Raw genomic sequence first — 22,061 nt, forward strand, 5'->3', positions numbered from 1 at the left:
ACACACACACATGTGTGAGCACGCACATTATCAGCATCAGCCAAACTAGATTGGTAGTTAAGAAAAGAGTCTAGAGCAAAAGGAGGTCCAACTTAGCAACACTGCAGCCTCAACCTCCAGTGGTCTTACTGGTGAATTGACAAAACCCTGAAAACACTTGCTAATGTCATCAAACCTGGAGTGATCTAACCTGAATAGGAATCCTTATCTTTTACTTACTCTAGGTAGTATATATGGATCCTAGAAAAGAACAGGGGTTGGGAGGAAGTGGGGATGATTAACGGGTACCAAAAAAGTAGTTAGAACGAGTAAGACCTAGTATTTGCTAGCATAACGGGGGGGACTATAGTCAAAAATAATTTAATTATATGTTTTTTAAAAAGAGTATAATTGGAGAGTTTGTAACACAAAGGATAAATGCTTGAGGTTTATCCCCATTTACCCTGATGTAATTGTTATGCATTGCATGCCTGTATCAAAGTGTCTTATGTAACCCATAAATATATGCACCTATTTACCCACAAAAACAATTTTTTTTTTTAAGACGGAGTCTGGCTCTTGTTGCCCAGGCTGGAGTGCAGTGGTGCAATCTTGGCTCACTGCAACCTCCACTTCCCAGGTTTAAGCGATTCTCCTGCCTCAGCCTCCCTAGTAGCTGGGATTACAGGCACCCGCCACCGTGCCCAGCTAATTTTTGTATTTTTAGTAGAGACAAGGTTTCACCATGTTGGCCAGGCTGGTCTTGAACTCCTAACCTCAGGTGATCCGCCCACCTCGGCCTCCCAAAGTGCTGGGATTGCAGCTACCACGCCTGGCCAGAAAAATATTCTTAAGGAGTGGGGTAGGTAAAAATGAAACTGACTCTCAGACAAAAGGAAAAATTTCAAAACTACCCACTGAATTGGGAAAACGTTCCAAAGAAGAAGAAATCCAAATAGACAAACTTTAAAAAGACTGTTTCAAAGCCCACTGACTAAAGGCCATCAGGGACATTTCTATAGTAGAAAATAGTTTCGTTTATTTACCTCACTGCAGGACGGGGGAAAGCACTCCAAAGGAACTGTAGAGGTCTCAACAAGGAACTGAAAGGGGCTTCTCATAGAATTTGGGCTTGTGCTAGATTATTTCAAGAAAAGCTAGAGAAGTGAGGATTCACTGTGGGTTGAGGGTTGTTAATAAGTTAGGGCAATGCAGTGGCTGGGATATCTTAATTTTTATCTAGGAAGGAGGACTAAGGTAAGACTACAGTCGTCATTGGTAAATGAGCAGCAGTCACTCCAGCTAGAAGTGGAGAATATTTTATTGTTTCCATGGTTGCAAAATGGCTTTGTCTCTATTTTGTTCCAGACATGGTCATGCAGTAGCCTTGTCTATATCCTATTTATATTCTAGAAAGTATTCTTTATGTTTGGGAACACCATAACCTGACTGCTAGCTGCCAAAAAGGAAGCGTTACACTTTCTCAAGATAATCAACCTCACTAGCATTAAGGTAAATACAAATTATAGCAACAAATACCTCTTTGCACACATCAGATTGAGAAAAATAAAAGTAGTAACACCCATTACCAAGGGAAATGTAAGGTAATCATTTTTCTCATACATTGATAATATAAGGTGAATTATTACAGCTTTATAAAATTATTATTATGGACAACTTCTAACATATCTAAAAGAAGACAGCGGCATAATGGACTCTCATTATACCAGCTCCAGTAATTGTCAATTCATGGCCATTCCTTTTATCCCTGTTTCCATCTATTTCTCTCTCCCCAATACCTTTCTGAAGCAAATTATTTTATCCATAAATATTTCAGAATGTTTCTTGACCATTATTACATCTAAAAAAAAAAGAAAACCAAAAAGTCCTTAATTTAGTGAAACATCTACAAAGTGTTCAAATTTTTTTTTAAGAGACAGGGTCTTGCTCTTCTGCCCAGGCTGGAGCGCAGTGGCATGATCATAGCTCACTGCAGCCTTGATCTCCTGGGCTCAAGTGATCTTCCTACCTCAGCCTCCCCAGGACCTGGGATTACAGGCATGAGCCACAACACCTGACCCTGTGTTCAAATTTCCAACTGTCTTATAAATGTCATACTTTTTATATTTTGTTTGAACTGAGATCCAAATAAGGTCTACACATTGATACTGGGTGATACGCCCTACAACCTTTTAAAGTAAGTAACATGGCCTTATACACTAAAACCAAAAATATACATGCCCTTTGATCTAGTGATCCTAGTCCTAACAATGTAAGGTTGAATCTGAGACTTACTGTGACACTGTAATGACAAAAAACATGAAAACAGCTTGAATGACCATCAACGGGGAAAAAGTAAATAAACATGTACCTCTACAGTAGGAATAATTATGTCACTATTTAAAACAAGTTGGATCTGTAGCTATTGATCTGGTGGCTGTCCTGATGAATTAAGCAAAAAAAAAGTGGTTAAGAAATATAGTTTATGATTTCACTTTAGTAAAAGCAAATGACAAATTCACATTTACATATATTTTATATATTTGTATGTGTGTACATATGTCTATATCTTTGGAGAGGTTTACATGATTATGGAGAAATATGTACAGGCTTACACACCTGGGCAAACAACACTTGCCTGGTGATGGTGGTCAACAAAGAATGTATAAGGCAAGAGCATAAAGGGAGATAACAAACAGATGAGTGAAACTGGAAAATATTCATGGTATGCTAAGTGAAATGTATGAATCCAAAGTCTAGCCACAATATTGTTAAAATATGTAAAACTGAATATGTATGTAATGGTAACTAGGACAAAGGACAACTTAATGTGAGTAGTAGATTTTTGTCTTGGATCTCTTTTTTCACAAGAAAGTAACACTGGAAAAAAGAAAATATAGCACTTTATATATCCTTATTAAATAAATGCATATTAGAACAAAACTTGAGAGCACACCAATTTTTGTCCATTTGATTTTGTCAATAAAATGAATGCAGAAAATGTTCAGATAATTATTCTGTACAAAATGGTGTTAATAACTTCAGTTCTTCGCTACCTCAAGGTAGACCTCATACTTGGTCAAAACCACCTCCAAACAATCCTGGAATGCCTGGTTTAATGCAGTTACCCAATAACTCCTGTAAAACTAAGGTGGACATTGTGGTCATTAATGCAATTTGGCTTGAATTGGTATCCTAATCCATTTATTACTCAAGTCAGAAATGCAAAACAATAGCATTGTTTCCTACTATACTTGCTGCTAATGAACAATTTGTACAAACACAGGATTTATGCAATTCATCCTCCCTCAAATCATTTCCTACATTCTTCTAATTTAAAGGATTGCTTTTGCCCAGGTTCTTTTGAGCTCTGCTTGCCCCGGAAGCCACCTGCCCCATAAGTAAACTGGCTCAATTCTCCCACTACTTCCCTTCACTTAATTAAAATTCATGAACTACCATAGTGCCTTAAAACATTATGCACCAACGCAGGCAATTGGAAACAGAAATATAAAGCCAATGTTGGAATTGTATGGTCACAAAATGATTCAGAATGTGTGATTCAGAATGTGCTTTTTTTTTTTTTTTTTCTTTTTTTTGAGATGGAGTCTCGCTCTGTCGCCCAGGCTGGAGTGCAGTGGCCGGATCTCAGCTCACTGCAAGCTCTGCCTCCCGGGTTCATGCCATTCTCCTGCCTCAGCCTCCTGAGTAGCTGGGACTACAGGCGCCCGCCACCTCGCCCGGCTAGTTTTTTGTATTTTTTAGTAGAGACAGGGTTTCACCGTGTTCACCAGGGTGGTCTCGATCTCCTGACCTCGTGATCCGCCCGTCTCGGCCTCCCAAAGTGCTGGGATTACAGGCTTGAGCCACTGCGCCCAGCCTGTGCTTATAATTTTTAATACTATCGCTCACCTGGAAATTACAAAATTATTTTTCCCTTTTTTTTTTTTTTTTTAAACCCTAGAATTTGCAGACTCCCAGGAGGTCTGGGCTCTCAAATAGAGAAGGAGAGTTAGAATTTTACGAAGCTTACTGATGAAAGCAGCTAGGATGATATCATCAATTAGCCTGCTAACTCAACTCTAATTTAGAGCTGATTGGCCTTGCAATTAGGAGTAACTGTTTATAGTTCCTGTCTTTCCTACTTCCTCACTTGGACCACTCCCCTATCACACAATGCTATTTGGAACATGTGGACAAAGAATTCAACTTTAAATCAGCAATTCCACTTCTAGAAATTTAACTTAAACAGTATCTGGTCCAGAGGACAAAGATGTATGTGCAAGAATGTTTAAAGCTGCAAGATAATACTGTAAACACTCTAAATGTTCATTATTTGGTGTCTTGTTGAATATGCAAGCAATGTAGTACTTTGTAAATGTTAGCTACTCATATAAATCTCACTGTTCCTGAAAAAGATGAACAGCATAGGAGAAAAAAAGTCAATGTATATGAACAGAGTTTAAAGAAAAAGCTACAAATAGCCAATGAGCAATTTAAAAGTATCTTAACTTCACTCATAATGAAGTAAAGGCAATCAGCACAAGATACCAACTTAAATTATTTGACTGGCAACAACTAAAAAGTTTGATAACCAGTGCTTGAAGAATTCGGGGAAACAAGCACTCTCAAGTGTTATTGGTGTAACCTTTCTGGATGACAATTTGGTAATTTCTATCAATATGTAAAACACACATCTTCTAACCCAGTTCCCCATACTTAAGAATTTCCCAGTCCGGGTGCAGTGGCTCATGCCTGTAATCCCAGCACTTTGGGAGGCCAAAGCGGGTGAATCACAAGGTCAGGAGATCAAGACCATCCTGGCTAACACGGTGAAACCCAATTTCTACTAAAAATACAAAAATATTAATCAGGCGTGGTGGCGGGTGCCTGTAATCCCAGCCACTCGGGAGGCTGAGGCAGGAGAATGGTGTGAACCTGAGAGGCAGAGCTTGCAGTGAGCTGAGATCGCGCCACTGCACTCCAGCCTGGGTGACAGAGCAAGACTCCGTCTCACAAGAAAAAAAAAAAGAATTTCCCTGCAGATATGCTGGCAAGACTTCTTAGAAGCTCAAAGACGTTGTTGTAACATAATTGATAATAGTAATAACAAAACTACACGAATAAAAACCCTAGAAACAACCAAAATATCCATGATAGAAAACCAATTACATAAATTGTGGCACAGCCTAACAAATGACTTTTTAACGTAAGCTGTTAAAAAGAGACAGTATGGAAAAAATGCAGTTAGGAAATAATGCCCATATAAATGAAAAAAAAGGCAAAGTAAATAACTGTACAGTGCGATTTTTTGGGGTGTGCTAAAACAGATAAGTATGTGTAGTAAGTAAATACATTTTGAAGGATTTATAAGAAACTAATAGGGTATTTAGTGTTAGGAAGAAGAACTAGGAAAGAGAGGGTGGCTTTCAACTTTCACTTTTTATTTTGTAAGTTTTGTTGCAAGAATTTTCTGAACTCACAAGATGTTTCTTTTAATTTTACAAACTGTTCAATGAGGGATACCAAGAATGGGAGAACGTGGTATATTTTTTTACTTGCTTCTTTGTGGTTTTCTGTATAAGAGCAAAAACACTATTTTAAAATGTGAGCCATAAAATAGACAATATGGATACTATAGATCCATGTTCACTGACACAGAAAACCATAAGGACATATTAATTTAAGAAAACCAACTGTGATACAATATGGATGTAAAAATTTTGCACATGTGAGTATCAGCCATTTAGAGATATCTGGAAAGATGTTATCAAAATATGATGGAGTTAACATTCTGCTTCGTAACCATTCTCAATTGCTTTAATTTTCTCAAATAAGGATGTATCATCTTTGAACACAGGGAATGAAACAAAATTTTTACAAAGACCTTGATATCACAGCAAATTTGAAGATGGGAAGGAAGCAGGGAGAAAGAATAAGAAAATGATTTAAATAAAGTTATGTAAACTGAGAGGCCGCCTGCTGAAGCAATCCAGTGGAAAAGCTAAGAGTGCTCTGAAACTGGAAGATTAGACCTGGAATCCAGCAGAAGGGACAGAATGTTCCCTACAGCAGGGAGAAACTTGAGCTAGCTGGCTTTAGCATAAACAAAAGCGGGTCTGCAGGCACTGACCCTGCCGTGTAACGAAAAATAGAAAAAAGAAAAAATCTTTTAAAGATAAATAACCACCACCAAAAAAAAAAAAAATATATATATATATATATCCATTAATAAGGCAGGAAGCTTTGTATTTAGAGTGTTTTTACCACAAATGACGGTTTCAAATCTCTACAGCAGGCCGGGTGCGGTGGCTCACGCCTGTAATCCCAGCACTTTGGGAGGCCAAGGCAGGTGGATCACGAGGTCAGGAGTTCAAGAACAGACTGGTCAACATAGTGAAACCCCATCTCTACTAAAGAAAAAAAATACAAAAGTTAGCCAGGCATGGTGGCGTGCATGCCCGGCTACTTCCAGCTACTCGGGACGCTGAGGCAGGAGAATCACTTGAACCCGGGAGGAGGAGGTTGTGGTGAGCCAAGATCGTGCCACTGCACTGCAGCCTGGGTGACAGAGTGAGACTCCATCTCAAAAAAAAAAAAAAACTCAATACCAGAGCAGATATGCAATTGCATAAAGCTAAAAATGCATGTAATTTTAGTAAGTACATATGAATTCAGGTAAATACATAGAAGCAGCTCTAGAGGAATAAACATAATAGCACTGAAAAAGGGAAATTGGGAATCTGGATGGGGGAGGCGGCAAAAGGGGCCTTTAGCCTTGTCTATAATGCTTTTAAAATTTATGAAAGAAAACTATGCATATAGTGCGTTCTATTTTGGTAAAATAGACATAACACAACATTTACCATTATAACCACTTTAAGTGTACAATTCAGTGGCATTAGTTCATTCACAAAGTTGTGCAACCATCACCACCATCCATTTCCAGAACTCTTTGTCATCCCAAGCAGAAACTCAATACCCATTAAACAAGAACTCCCCATTCTCCCCATTAAACAAAAACCCCCCATCCTCCCCATCCCCAACCCCTGAAAACCATTATTCCATTACCTGTCTCTGTGAATTTGCCTATTCTAGGTACTTCATGTAAATGGAATTGTATATTCGTCCTTTTGTATCTGGCTTATTTCACTTAGCATAATATTCTCAAGGTTCATCCATGTTGTGGCATGTTATCAGAATTTAATTCCTTTTTATGGCTGAATATATTATTCTATTATATGTATATACCACTTTTTTTTTAAGCAATTCCAGTGTCATAGAGCAAATCCAGACTCTATGATTACTTTCTGCCTATTTTGCTATTTCTTTGTTTGTTTGTTTTTATTATACTTTATGGTCTAGGGTACATGTGCACAACGTGCAGGTTTGTTACATAGGTATACATGTGCCATGTTGGTGTGCTGCACCCATTAACTCGTCATTTACATTAGGTATATCTCCTAATGCTATCCCTCCCCCCTCCCCCCACCCCAAAACTAATCCATTCATCTACTGAGGAATACTTGTTTCTACCTTTTGGCTATTACAAATAATGCTGCTGTGAAGATTTGCAGACAAGTACCTGTTTGAGTCCCCGTTTTCCATTTTTCTGGGCAAATATCTAGGAGTAGAATTGTTGAATCATATGGTAATTCTATGTCTAACTTTTGAGAAACTGCCAAACTATTTTTCACAGCTGCTTCTCCATTTTACATTCCTACCAGCAACACACAGTGGTTCCAATTTCTCCATATCCTTGAGCAAATTTGTTTTCTGTTTTTTAAAAAAATAGCCATCCTAAATGGGTATAAAGTAGGATCTCAATGTGGTTTTGATTTGCATCTTCACACATTTTTTCATGTATAAATTTTTCATTAAAAATTATTTTAAAAGAAAAGAAACATTTTTTTCTTCATTAACCAACTAGCGATACTTCCTTAACTGCTAAGCTCTTTGAGAACAAAAGCAATAGCTGCCCTGCTCACTGCTTTATCCCCGACCCCTAACATAATACCTAGCATCTAGCAGGTACTCACCAAATACAGTATTCACTGGCTGCATAAAATACTACATTAGCCTCTCATTTTACATGAGACTAATGTATGGTTTGGGGGGAGTGAGTCTATGAAAAAGTACCACCTTAAAAAAACTACACAAATTTCTGCAAAACATACAATCATTTTGGAAGTCTTGGGTAAATGGTGCACTTCAAGACAAATCCAGGATGGCCACACAAACGTAAGTGACATTACTCATAGTTTTAAGGAAGGCAGCTTCAGAGCCAGCATTCATCCCACCTGGGTTGCCAAGTAAGGGCAGGATACTTTTAAGGTGTTCTCATATTATACCACCAGGGGTCCTGAGTTTCCTGTATTTCAGGCAGGATGGTTGATGACAAAGATAAAATCTGAACACTCTTGTGTCTTGCTACAGTAGAGTAGGCCAGAGCTTGGCTAGAATCAGCAGGAGAGGCCAAAAGAAGTAGAGGAGGCCAGGCGCGGTGGCTCAAGCCTGTAATCCCAGCACTTTGGGAGGCCGAGACGGGCGGATCACGAGGTCAGGAGATCGAGACCATCCTGGCTAACACAGTGAAACCCCGTCTCTACTAAAAATATGAAAAAATTAGCCGTGCGTGGTGGCAGGCGCCTGTAGTCCCAGCTACTCAGGAGGCTGAGGCAGGAGAATGGCGTGAACCCAGGAGGTGGAGCTTGCAGTGAGCCGAGATCCCGCCACTGCACTCCAGCCTGGGTGACAAAGTAAGACTCCATCTCAAAAAAAAAAAAAAAAAAAAAAAGAAGTAGAGGGATGCAGGAGGTGTGTAGGAGGTAAAACAGACAGGACTTGTTTAGGAAAGGGGAGAAATCAAGTGCAGTGCTCAGGTTTTTCACTTCAGCAATCGCTGGCTGCTGGAGCCATCACCATAAGACAGGGAACACAGACAGAAAGCAGGCTTTTGTGTGGGTGTGGGGAGCATGAGGGTGAGTTTGGCTTTAGACATATTCAACCTGAGAGGCCTACGAACTTCAGCAGATGTTTGGATGCATAAACTGGAGTTTTAAGGAGAGGGCTGGGCTGAGATAAACTCATGGCAGCCATTGGCATAAAACCAATCACTGAAGCCAGGGAATAGTTGAGATTGTATAGGGAAGAGGTCCAGTGTGTAAAGGTGGCCGATGTCAGGACTCTAAGGGACATCAAGAGTTTAAGGAGTGAGTAGGGAAATAGGAGTCAGCTAAGGAGACTTAAAAAAAAGTGGTGAGAGAAGTACAGCATCACAGAAACTTAGAGAAGACAGTGTTTCAGCAAGCAGGTCGTTAAACAAACTAAATGGTTGTGTATTTTGTTTCATTTTGTTTTATTGAGACAGGGTCTCACCCTATTGCCCTGACTGGAGTGCAGTGGCACTACCATAGCTCACTGCAGCCTCTACCTCCTGGGCTCAAGGGATCCTCCTGCCTCAGCTGCCTGAGTAGCTAGGACTACAGGCATGCACCACCACACCTGGCTAATTTGTTTTTATTTTTGTAGAGATAGGATCTTGCTATATTGCGCAGACTAGTCTCAAACTCCTGGCCTCAAGCTATTCTCCCAACTCGGCCTCCCAAAGTGCTGGGATTACAGGTGTGAGAGACCACAATCCTAAATGTTTAATAGCTTTAGATGAAGACAACTTAATGAATCCTTTCATAAGGGTGGCTTCACCCATTGGACCAGAATGTCTGAAATCTGCTGGGCATAAACTCCCTGTCCACCAGACCAGTGGTTCTCACAGTGTGGTCCCCAGACTAGCAGCATCAACATCACCTGGGCACTTGTTAGAAATGCAAATTTCAGGGCCCCACCCCCAAAATTCTTTTTCTCAATCAGAAAATCTCATGTGTGATTGTTAGTTCATTCTCGAATTGCTATAAAGAAATACCTGAGACTGAGTAATTTATAAAGAAAAGGGGTTTAATTGGCTCACGGTTCTGCAAGCAGTACAGGAAGCACAGTAGCATCTGCTTCTGGGGAGGTCTCAGAAAGCTTACTATCAAGGCGGAAGGCAAAGAGGGAGTGGAGGTAACATGGGGAAAGGAGCGAGATGGGAGGTGCCACACACTTTTAAACAACCAGATCTCAAGAGAACTCATTATCACAAGGACAGTACCAAAGGGATGGTACTAAACTATTCATAAGAAACCACCCCCATGATCCCATCACCTCCCACCAGGCCCCACCTCTAATATTGGAGCTTACAATTCAACATGAGACTTGCACAGGGACACAGATCCAAACCATACCAGCAACCCAGAGCTCTATGTTTTGCTGCTTGTTTTTGTTTTTGTTTTTGTTTTTGAGATGGAGTCTTGCTGTGTCCCCCAGGTTGGAGTACAATGGCGCGATCTTAGCTCACTGCAACCTCCGCCTCCTGGGTTCAAGCAATTCTCCTGCCTCAGCTTCCCAAGTAGCTGGGATTACAGGTGTCTGCCACCATGCCTAGCTAATTTTTGTATTTTTAGTAGAGATGAGGTGGGCCAGGCTGGTCTCGAACTCCTGACCTCAAGTTATCCACCCACCTCGGCCTCCCAGAGTGCTGAGATTACAGGCGTGAGCCACCGCACCTGGCCGCAATCTGTTTTAACAAACACTCTGGGTGATTCTGATGCTCACTAAAGTGTGAAAACCACTGCATTAGACAGTGTTTTGAGAGACCTGATAACCATTCCTTTGGGAACAAATCCCCCTCCTATTAAACACATTATATTCTTTGGATCTGTTAACATATTTGGCAAAATTGTTGGAGCCTGAGCAGCAGAATTTTGTCAATACCCCACATTTAGTGTACCAATAGGTCCTATCTTGATTTTAATGGTCCTGCCCTACAAGCAGCCAACTACCCACCGATTCCTCCACTAGTGACAACCTTTTTCACCTTTATAACTTCTGCTATTCACAACGTCTAATTATTCGTGGCCTCTGCTGCTTCATGGCTTCTTTTGTGCAGCTTTTCAGCTTCTGATCCTGATACCAACTGAACAACTGTCTACGCCAAGCTTGTTTAACCCCTTGCCTGAGTCGCAAGCGGCCCATTAAAACATTATGAGATTCTCCCCCGCCGCAACTCTTTTCCTTTAGGTCATCAGCTATCATTAGTGTATTTTATGTATGGCCCAAGGCAATTCTTCTTCCCGGGGAAGCCAAAAGATGGGACACCCCTGCTCTAAATCTCAGTTTAAACTCCTGAGAGACACATATTGTTGGTGAAACCGCAAAACTGGTACAATTCAGGAGGATAATTTGGCATCATTTATCAAAACTACAAAAACATGGCATTTGCACCAGTAAGTCCACTTTCAGGCATTTATCCTACAGATACACTTGCGCATCTGCACCAAAAAGTGGGGTCTCTCTCCCCTAGCTCGGCCAGAAGCCAGGTCACCTACCCTCGGTCACTCGGTCACTCGGGGGCCAGGACCCCTCTCCCTGCCCCCTCAGTCAAGACCCTCTCGGTCGGGGAGGAGCTTCACACCTGGGCTAGGTTGGGGCTGGGCGCGCCTCACGTCAGTTGGAAGCAGGTGGGGAAGTCCCCGCGGCCTCGGGGTCTCGTACGCCTGCCCCCAACACCGGCCGAAGCCAGTGGCGACTCCATTTTTCTTTTTTCTCTCTCTCTCTCCTGGGGAAGGGAGGACCCGCGCCGCCGCGAAGCACAGCGACCCCGGCCCTGACCCCAGCCGCCCGCCGCCGGTGGGCGGGGCTTGGCAGCCCAGCGGGGCGGGGAGGGGCGGGGCTCGGGGCGGGGCCGGCGTGGTGATGGCCCGGGTTGTCGCTGCCGCCGCCACCTCAGAAGCAGGAACCGAAGTCGCCGCCGCCGCCGCCGCCGCTGCCTGGGTCGCCGGCCGCCCGCGAGCTGGCTCGGTCGGGGCCCGCAGCCATGGAGGACTTCATCGTGATCTCCGACGACAGCGGCTCCGAGAGCTCCGGGGGCGCCCGCCCGGGCCGGTCGCGGAGGCTGCGCCGGGCCCTGTCGCGGACCCCCGGCGCGCTGCCCCGCCGGACCGTGGTGAGTGAGCGTCGCCTCGTCTGGGGGCGCGCGTCTTCGCAACCCTCTGCTGGGCCCGCCGCCCCCTTCCCACCCCCTTGCTCCTCACAGCTGCAGCCACTTCCCGCCTTGCCTCCTTCCGGGCCTCTCGGGCCCCGGGGAGCGCGGCGGGCCGGGGCAGGGACACGGGCGGCCGGGCCTCCCGGGCTCAACGCTGAAGCCCGAGAGGACTGCGGCTGGAAAGCGGGCGAGCACATGGACGAGCTCCTGGCGCGCCTGCTGCAGGGGCCGGGGTCTCAGGCCGGGGCCGCGGGCGTCCTCAGAGCCTCGGCGGGACGTGGGAGCTCGGGTGTACTGGCCCTGGCTGAGGCAGGAAAGCGGGAGCCCGTAATTGTTGGGCCTGTGGTGGGCACAGATGCGTGCAGGGAGGTAACAGGAGCCCAGGCTGGGAGGGAGAGAAGCGCGGGCCTGGGCCAGATGGTGGCCGCGCTCCAGGGCCTGACTGCAGAGCGAGGGGCCCGATTTTGAAGTTGTGCAGAAGGGCGATTTATTTCCTCAGCAAGCAATTACCCGGTACCAAGCCCTGAAGGAACAGGGAAGGAAACCTCGCGCACTATTTCTGCTTCCCCCAGAACCCTTTCATTTTTCTCATTCATGAGGTGGTGAATTATCTGCCTTTGGAGAATCCTGCATACATGTTGATTGAATCCCTACTATGGACCGATGTTGCAGGGGCTGGGGCTACAACGGCGAACACTACATCCATGGTCCCCTCATACGGTGATACATTCATCAGGTGGTTACTGAGGACCTTCTCAAGGGGTGGGAGGTGGAGCTTTTCTCTCAGAAGGCTTCCAGCGATCTCCCCAGCCTCCCAGAGCCATCCCCCGGAAACACAAGGATTATCAAGCTGATGTTATGTGTATAGATCATACAGTTTACCATGCTTCCTATGCAAATACTCCTTCAAGACGTTTCCTAGCTTCTGCTGCCCCTGTTCCCTTTCCAGCTAGTTTACAGTCCCTAAACCTCCATTGGGAACCCCTTCTGTGCCCGAGGTACAGTGCTAAGTGCTAGACGATCACTATAGAATGAATAGCATACAAAACTAGTTAATATATATTATTTTTCAAGCAAAAGGGATTCTCAGTACGTCTTAGTAACAAATTGAGTTGAGTTAGGCAGCTCATGAGGTAGTCAGAAGAGATTTCCAAGATAGAAATGACCCGACTTCGTGAGTGAATGGATATATCTAGGGCTGTCGCTGAATGTAGCGGACATAATGATGCACAATAAATATTTGTTGGATGAAGGAACGATTGAAAGAATATCGGGAGAGAGAATGGGTTAGATGGATGTTTGACAAGTATAAGAGAAGTGCATATAAAAGTAGCAGCAGGCTTGGGATGAAGGAGATGCTGAATTCAGGTGGGACCTGTTGGATTTACAGTGTTAATAGGAAATGTAGATGGATGTGGCCAGCTCAGTAGTTGGAGAAAAGGCAAGAGTGGAGATATTTGGAAGTCATGCAAACAGAAAGGAGTATTGAAGGTGTAATAGTGACTGAGATCATCAAGGAAAAGAGTAGAGAGAGAAAAAAGGTGGAAGGAAAAAAATACTGCTTTCCTCCTAGTTCCTCCTCATTCCTCCAGCCCCTTCTCTCAGTACCTGTTTAACTTTGTCCTCACTTGCTTCCTTTCCTCCCAAGTGTTGTCCATTTTCCCTCGTTCTGGTCCAGCTTCTCTCTTCAGTGGTCGGATGCCATCGTTATCCTAGTCTTTTGTGGTCTTTCACACACGTACATGGGTGTGCTCTCTCACTGTTCCCCTCCCTTGTGACCACTCAAGCAAGCATTTTGATCTGGAGCCTTTGAGTTGAATCGAAATGAAGGGCAAGTTCCAGAGAGCAGTACCCAATTTAAATCATGCTTCTCCAGATACTTATTCCAGCTCTCTAAAAGTTCCAAGCGTATTCTTGTTTTATCTTTTTTGCAAGTTAGATAAGGGTGGTATGATAACCATGTAAAAGATCAGAGGCATTGAGAGACTTACAAGGTTATAAAGTCTAAAAGTGCCCTTTTTTCTGTAGCTTTTCCTGACGGCTCTGAGGTCAGAGGGACTTCTGAATCAATATCTCCAACATAGCATAACTCAAACTCAACTATTTGAGTTTTGGAAAGTTCTGTCAGCTCTCAGCTTTTGAGCCTGAGAACATTAATGCCTACCTAGCAGGATGGTTTTAAATTTTTAATGAGACAAATGCAAGGAAAGGGTCTCATATAAATGATAGCTTTTGCCACTTTCTGTGTTGTTTCTAAGCCCAGGCCTGTCCCTCTTGAGCTTCACAGGCAATGAGATAAAAGAAGCAACTTTCACATCTTTCTTTTTTTTTTTTTTTTTTAAATAAATATTGACTAAGGGAAAGTAACTTGCTTGAACTTAAGAAAGCCATATCTAATAATGAAGTTGACATTTCTGAACTCTTTATTCTTAACCCGGGCTTTAGTCTTCACTTAGTTGATGAGGTGTGTTTCTGTGTTTATTGTGGCTTTTTAGTTTGGGGTTTTTTGGTTTTTTACTTATAAAAGCAGAACATTTTTAGATAGTTAATTTTGTTGAACTAATTATACAATCTTTATAAATGTATAAAGAAGAAAATTAAAATTGCCTGTAATCTCACCATCCAAAGATAACCAATGTTAACATTTTGATGTAAGTCTATGCAAATGTTTACTTGTGAATGCACATGTGAATACATACATACCTATGTGTCCTCCCCATACATGTTTTTATGACCTCCTTTTAATGGATATTATGCCTTCGTTTCTAAATTTTCTCTAAGAACCCAGTGAAAAATTCCTTCATAATCTTTATACTCTTGTTCATTTGTTTATTAAGTTCCTCTTAGAAGTTAGATTGCTGAGTCACAAAGTGTGCCCTACTTTTGATATATGTAGCTAACCCTTGAATAACATGGGGGTTAGGGTTGCTAACCCCCAGTGCAGTTGAAAATTTACATATAATATTTGACTCCTGGAAAGCTTAACTACCAGTAGCCTACTGTTGACTGGAAGCCTTACCAATAACATAAGCAGTCAGTTAACTCATGTTTTGTATGTTATATGTACTTTTATGATAAAGTAAGCGAGAGAAAAATGTTAAGATCATAAGGAAGATAAAATACATTTACAGTACTATACTGTATTTGTCAATACCATAAGTTTACATCGTCTGTTTCCAAGATAAATCATCTGTCTGAAATAGTGGACAACCACAGCTGCAGACCTCTATCTATGGTGCATCTCAAGCAATTCAATTTTCCTTATGATGTCATGACTTTTCTCTGCTTCCTGGGAGCACATCCAGCATCACTAGTAGCACTTTGTATGGGTTTCATGGTGTTATTCAAGGTTTACGATATTACCCTACACATGATTAAAAAAAAAAAAAAAGTGGAAAAAAAAAAACCCAGGAGAGAACACTTTTTACTGTAATATACAGTTTAGTGGAAAGTAATGCAGAAATTGATTAGTGTCACATGGCATTTTAAGTGGATACTCACCACACTTGAGCTCACCACCACAGCAGCAGGAGATGTCTGTGGTAGTAGTACAGTATTATCACAGTAGTACAGTGTATTCTATGGTTAATTTTATGCAGGTGTGATACAAATTAAGAAAATAAAAAATAAATTTAAAGATATGCAATTGTGATTTAATATTGCATCTTTACATTTCTGTCAACTGCAAATGTCACCATGTATGGTCAGTAAGTGATTGTGTGCATAAATTTTGATAAAGTTTAACTTTGTATAATACATTTGTGTTGATTTTATGGTAGTAAATGGATAGAGAATAGGCTAGTATCTACATGTATTTTATGCATTCAGGACATATCTTTTGCTTAGTTTTTTTCCATTTATATAGGCTATTGGGTTCACCTGTGAGTTTTTCAAATCGTTAGAAATCCAAAAAATTTTCCAATATATTTCTTGAAAAAAACTCTCTTGTAAGTGGACCCGTGCAGTTCAAACCTGTGTTGTTCAGGAGTCAACTGTATTGCCAAATTTCCTACAGAAATTGTGCATTAATATTCTTACCAGTGGTATATGGCCAATCATATCCCTTTTTCTGCTTCCTAGTCACCCCTAGGTATTGTTAAGTTATTCCATAAATATTTGTTGAACACTTATTATATACCAGGCACTCTTAGAGGTGCTGGAAATACATCTGTGAAAACCAAGTCCCTGCCCTCATGGAGATTTCATTTTACTGAGGAGAGACAAATAGTAAACAACTCCATAAATGTAATGTCAGGTGATAATACAGAGTGTTAGGAAAAAAATAAGGTATTTTTGTTCTTTTAATCTTTGCTGTTTGATAGCCAGATTCCATAAGATGTCATTATTTTTAATTTTTTTCATGAATTATGATTCATTTATTCAATAAGTATTTATTGAGCATATGCTGTAACCCTGGGGACCAGAGGTGAACAAGATGATAATGGAACTAACATTCTGCTGTGGAAAGGTAGGCAGTAAACAAACTAACAAGTAAGAGAACAGTATAATAGAGAGTAACTTTGGTGGGATTGGGAACATTTGATTATGTTTTCAGAGAAGGCCTCTCTGAAGAGTTAATATTTGATATGAGACTAAAATGACAACAAATTAACTATGAAATCTAGACGAATAAGGCATTGTCAAAGGGAACAGCAAAAGCAAAGGCTTGGAGGCAGGAATAAGTGTTCCGGTAAGGAATGACTTACTGGAAGAATGGAAAGCCAGTGAGGCTGGAACGTAACGACTGATGGACAGAGTCAGAAGAGATGAGAAGTAGGTAGGTTAGGTTATAGGGCTTTGGAGACCACAATAAGGAATTTGGATTTTATTGTAATACAGTAAGAAATCTTTAAAGGTTTAAGCAGAACAGTGACATGATTTCATTTACTTTTTTTTTTTTTTTTTTTGAGACGGAGTCTTGCTCTGTTGCATTGCCCAGGCTGGAGTGCAATGGAGCGGCTCACTGTAACCTCCACTTCCCAGATTCAAGCGATTTCCCCCGCCTCAGCCTCCTGAGTAGCCGGGACTACAAGCGTGCCACCACGCTTGACTACTTTTTGTATTTTAGTAGAGATGGAATTTCACCGTGTTGGCCAGGATAGTCTAGACCTCCTGACCTCATGATCCACCCACCTCGGCCTCCCAAAGTGCTGGGATTACAGGTGTGAACCACTGCATCCGGCCTTGATTCACATTTTTTAGAGATGACTTTAGCTACTGTGAAAAGAAAAGATGGTAAGTTAGGGAGACCATATAATTTATCATCCAAATGGGAAACTTTTGCAAATGAAAAGGGATGCTAACTGGACCAGGATGTCAAGCAACAGGTGAAAACTGGAACTGTCCCAAACAAACCAGAAGTGTAGTCGGTAGTCGCCCCACTGTAAGAGGGGAAGAGTGAAATTAGGGAGATCAGTTAGAAGGTTGGCTGTAGTAGTCAGGTCAGAAATAATTGTAGCTTGGACTGGAGTGGTGGTACAGACTGGGAGCGTGGAGGGATGTAGATATATAGTGAATAAAATCAACAGGTCCTGATAACTTGGATGTGGATAACGGGGAAAGGAAGGAATTAAGAAGGATGCCCTGAGTTCTGAAGCAACTGAATGCATGTTGGTGTCATGCATTGAAATGAAACAGACTTGGGAGGAACAGGGTTAGAGGAAAGATTCAAGAGTTCTGTTTTGAAGGTATAAAACTTATGATGCCTGTGGAATAGCCAACTGGAGATGCCAAGTATAACATTTGTACTGAGTTTAGAGCTCAAAAGAAAAGTCCTGACTAGAGACACAAATTTAGTCTTATTAGCACATAGGTTATAGTAAAGTCATTGGCCTGGATAAAATTATCTAGGTTGAGGCGACAAGAGGAAGAGCATACAGGACCTAGCCCAAGGTAACACAGTGCATAGCCCAAGGGAGGAAGAGCAGCTAGTGAGGTTGGAGATAAGGGAGTATACTCACATATAGTAGAGCCAGACATCTTGCTTATGTTTATTGGAAATACACAAGGTGTGTGTGCAAATTCCCTATGCTTGTCCTTTGCCCGTTTTTCTGTTGGGGTGTTTTAATGTTTCTTTTTTTTTTTTTTTTTTTTGAGACGGAGTTTTACTCTTGTTGCCCAGGCTGGAGTGCAATGGCGTGATCTTAACTCACTGCAACCTCCACCTCCGTGGCTCAAGCGATTCTCCTGCCTCAGCCTCCCAAGTAGCTGGAATTACAGGCATGCGCCACCATACCCAGCTAATTCTGTATTTTTAGTAGAGACGGGGTTTTACTATGTTGGTCAGGCTGGTCTCAAACTCCTGACCTCAAGTGATCCACCCACCTCGGCCTCCCAAAGTGCTGGGATTACAGGCGTGAGCCATCACACCCGGCCAACATTTCTTACTCATTTGTAAAATCTACTCATGTATTAAAGACTGGTGTTGGTGGAATTGTATCTCCCAAGAAGATGTGCTGAAGTTCTAATCCCCTACTACCTCAAATAATGACCTTATTTAGAAACAGGGTCATTGGCAGATATAATCAGTGAAGATGAGGTCGTGCCAAGTAGGGTGAACCCTTAATCCAACATGACTGCTGTCCTTATGAGAAGAACACGTGAAGACACGGGAAGAATGCCGTGTGACAGTGGAAGCAGAAACTGAAGTTATGCAGCTGCAAGCCAAGGAACACCGAGGACTGCTGGTGACGTCCGGAGCTAAGAAAAAGGCGTGAGACAGATTCTTCCCTGGGGCCTTCAAGAGAACGTGGCTCTATCGACACCTTGATTTCAGACCTTTAGCCTCCAGAACTGCAAGAGGATAGATTTCTGTTGCTTAAATCCACCTAGTTTCTGGTAATTTTTACTAGGAAACTAATATAGCCTCCTGTCATACATGTTACGATTTTCTTTCAACTTTTGATTTTGTTTTTATTTAATTACAGAAGTTTTGCATTTTTATATAGTCAATTCTACCACTCCTTTTCTTTATGATTTCTTAGTTGTCATGCTTATATCAATCTAAGTAACAGACAGCGACTCTCTAAAAAGAAAGTTATATTTATTCAGGAATGGCATTGCAACAGGAGTATGTGAGCCATAATAAACTATGTATGTATTCAGGGAGGTAGACGAAGGCAAAAGCTTTTAAAGGAAAAAATGAGGAGGATTACATAATTGTTTAGAAATAATTATCCTTATCTACAAGGATTAATAACAAGGGTGGCTCCAGTCCAAGGTCAGGCAGGCAGTTGCTGGGCAGACATCCTCATGGAAGTATTTTTTTCTGCAAGGTTGTGTTTTTTGCAGAGCCTTTTGTGGTACTTCTTATCAGGCATTTGTGCATAATAATCTTCCCTTCATGGCCTTCCCTAGCTCTGTTTTTCAAGGTTTTTCTTTCTTTCTTTCTTTCTTTTTGTAACACAAGGGACTCCATTTTGATACTGACAACTCACATTTCCCTCATTTGATCTAGATGTTTTCCCAAAAACATCACCAATCAGCTTGTGTAATAGTTCAGGTTTTTGTGTGTGTGTTGGGGTTTTTTGGTTTTTTGGTTTTTTGCTTTTTTTGAGATCTCACTCTGCCACCCAGGCAAAGTGATCTCGGCTCACTGCAACCTCCGCCTCCCGGGTTCAAGTGATTTTCCCACTCAGCCTCCCGAGTAGCTGGGATTACAGGCAAGCGCCACCATGCCTAGCTAATTTTTAATTTTTTATTATTATACTTTTAAGTTCTGGGATATGTGTGCAGAACGTGCAGGTTCGTTACATAGGTATACACATGCCATGGTGGTTTGCTGCACCCATCAACCCATCATCTACATTAGGTATTTCTCCTAATGCTTTCCCTCCCCAGCCCCCCACCCCACAACAGGCCGCGGTATGTGATGTTCCCCTCCCTGTGCCCATGTGTTCTCATTGTTCACCTCCCACTTATGAGCAAGAACATGCAGTGTTTGGTTTTCTGTTCCTGTGTTAGTTTACTGAAAATGATGATTTCCAGCTTCATCCATGTCCCTCCAAAGGACATGAACTCATCCTTTTTTATGGCTGCATAGTATTCCATGGTGTATATGTGCCACATTTTCTTTATTCAGTCTATCATTGATGGGCATTTGGGTTCATTCCAAGTCTTTGCTATTGTGAATAGTGCTGCAATAAACATACATGTGCATGTGTCTTTATAGTAGAATGATCTATAATCCTTTGGTTATGTACCCAGTAATGGGATTGCTGGGTCAAATGGTATTTCTGGTTCTATATCCTTGAGGAATCACCACACTATCTTCCACAATGGTTGAACTCATTTACACTCCCACCAACAGTTTAAAAGTGTTCCTGTTTCTCCACATCCTTTCCAGCATCTGTTGGTTCCTGATTTTTTAATGATGCCATTCTAATTGGTGTAAGATGGTGTATCATTGTGGTTTTGATTTGCATTTCTGTAATGACCAGTAATTATGAGCTTTTTTCCGTATGTTTGTGGGCCGCATAAATGTCTTCCTTTGAGAAGTGTTTGTTTATATCTTTCACCCACTTTTTGATGGGATTGTTTGCTTTTTTCTTGTAAATTTGTGTAAGTTACTTGTAGATTCTGGATATTAGCCCTTTGTCAGTTGGATAGATTACAAAGATTTTCTCCTATTCTGTAGGTTACCTGTTCACTCTGATGATAGTTTCTTTTGCTGTGCAGAAGCTCTTTAGTTTAATTAGATCCCATTTGTCAATTTTGGCTTTTGTTGCCATTGCTTTTGGTGTATTAATCGTGAATTCTTTGCCCATGCCTATGTCGTGAATGGTATTACCTAGGTTTTCTTCTAGGGTTTTTATAGTTTTAGGTTTTACATTTAAGATGTATTTTAATCCATCTTCAGTTAATTTTTGTATAAGGTGTAAGGAAGAGGCCCAGTTTCAGTTTTTTGCATATGGCTAACCCGTTTCCCAACACCATTTATTAAATAGGGAATTCTTTCCCCCTTGCTTATTTTTGTCAGGTTTGTCAAAGATCAGATGGTTGTAGATGTGTGGCATTATTTCTGGCCTCTGTTCTGTTCCGTTGGTCTATATATCTGTTTTGGTACCAGGACCATCCTGTTTTGGTTACTGTAGCCTTGTAGTATAGTTTGAAGTCAGGTAACATGATGCCTCCAGCTTTGTTCTTTTTGCTTAGGATTGTCTTGGCTATACAGGCTCTTTTTTGGTTGCATATGAACTTTAAAGTAGTTTTTTCTAATTGTGTGAAGAAAGTCAATGGTAGCTTGATGGGGATAGCACTGAATCTATAAATTACTTTGGGCAATATGGCCATTTTCACGATATTGATTCTTCCTATCCTTGAGCATGGAATGTTTTTCCATTTGTTTGTGTCTTCTCTTATTTCTTTGAGCAGTGGTTTGTAGTTCTCCTTGAAGAGGTCCTTCACAGCCCTTGTAAGTTGTATTCCTAGGTATTTTATTCTTTTTGTAGCAATTGTGAATGGGAGTTCACTCATGATTTGGCTCTCTGTTTGTCTATTATTGATGTATAGGAATGCTTGTAATTTTTGCACATTTATTTTGTATCCTGAGACTTTGCTGAAGTTGTTTATCAGCTTCAGGAGATTTTAGGCTGAGACAGTGGGGTTTCTGAGTATACAATCATGTCATCCGCAAACAGAGACAGTTTGACTTCCTCTCTTCCTAATTGAATACCCTTTATTTCCTTCTCCTGCCTGATTCCCCTGGCCAGAACTTCCAACACGATGTTGAATAGGAGTGGTGAGAGAGGGCATCCTTGTCTTGTGCTGATTTTCAAAGGGAATGCTTCTAGTTTTTGCCCATTCAGTATGATATTAGCTGTGGGTTTGTCATAAATAGCTCCTATTATTTTGAGATACGTTTCATCAATACTGAATTTATTGAGAGTTTTTAGCATGAAGGGGTGTTGAATTTTATCAAAGGCCTTTTCTGCATCTATTGAGATAATCATGTGGTTTCTGTCATTGGTTCTGTTTATCTGATGGATTACATTTATTGATT

General features: G+C 41.6%; 1 protein-coding gene across 3 annotated transcripts in view; it reads left to right on the forward strand.

Annotated features, from left to right (window-relative positions):
• The first annotated feature begins 11,740 nt into the window (after window positions 1-11,740).
• SIMC1 (SUMO interacting motifs containing 1) overlaps window positions 11,741-22,061 on the forward strand; it is a 91,883-nt gene continuing 81,562 nt past the window's right edge. For 2 of the 3 annotated variants that reach the window (XR_003119800.1, XM_025387441.1), the window contains exon 1: window positions 11,741-12,022. Coding sequence is in view for 2 of the 3 variants with exons in the window: in XM_025387441.1 (XP_025243226.1) it covers window positions 11,894-12,022 (129 nt within the window). In the remaining variant the exon portion in view is untranslated. The remainder of the gene's footprint in view (window positions 12,023-22,061) is intronic. The other variant, XM_025387439.1, reaches the window with a different exon arrangement.

The sequence above is a fragment of the Theropithecus gelada genome, chromosome 6, assembly GCF_003255815.1.
Source record: "Theropithecus gelada isolate Dixy chromosome 6, Tgel_1.0, whole genome shotgun sequence".
NCBI classification, from domain to species: domain Eukaryota; kingdom Metazoa; phylum Chordata; class Mammalia; order Primates; family Cercopithecidae; genus Theropithecus; species Theropithecus gelada.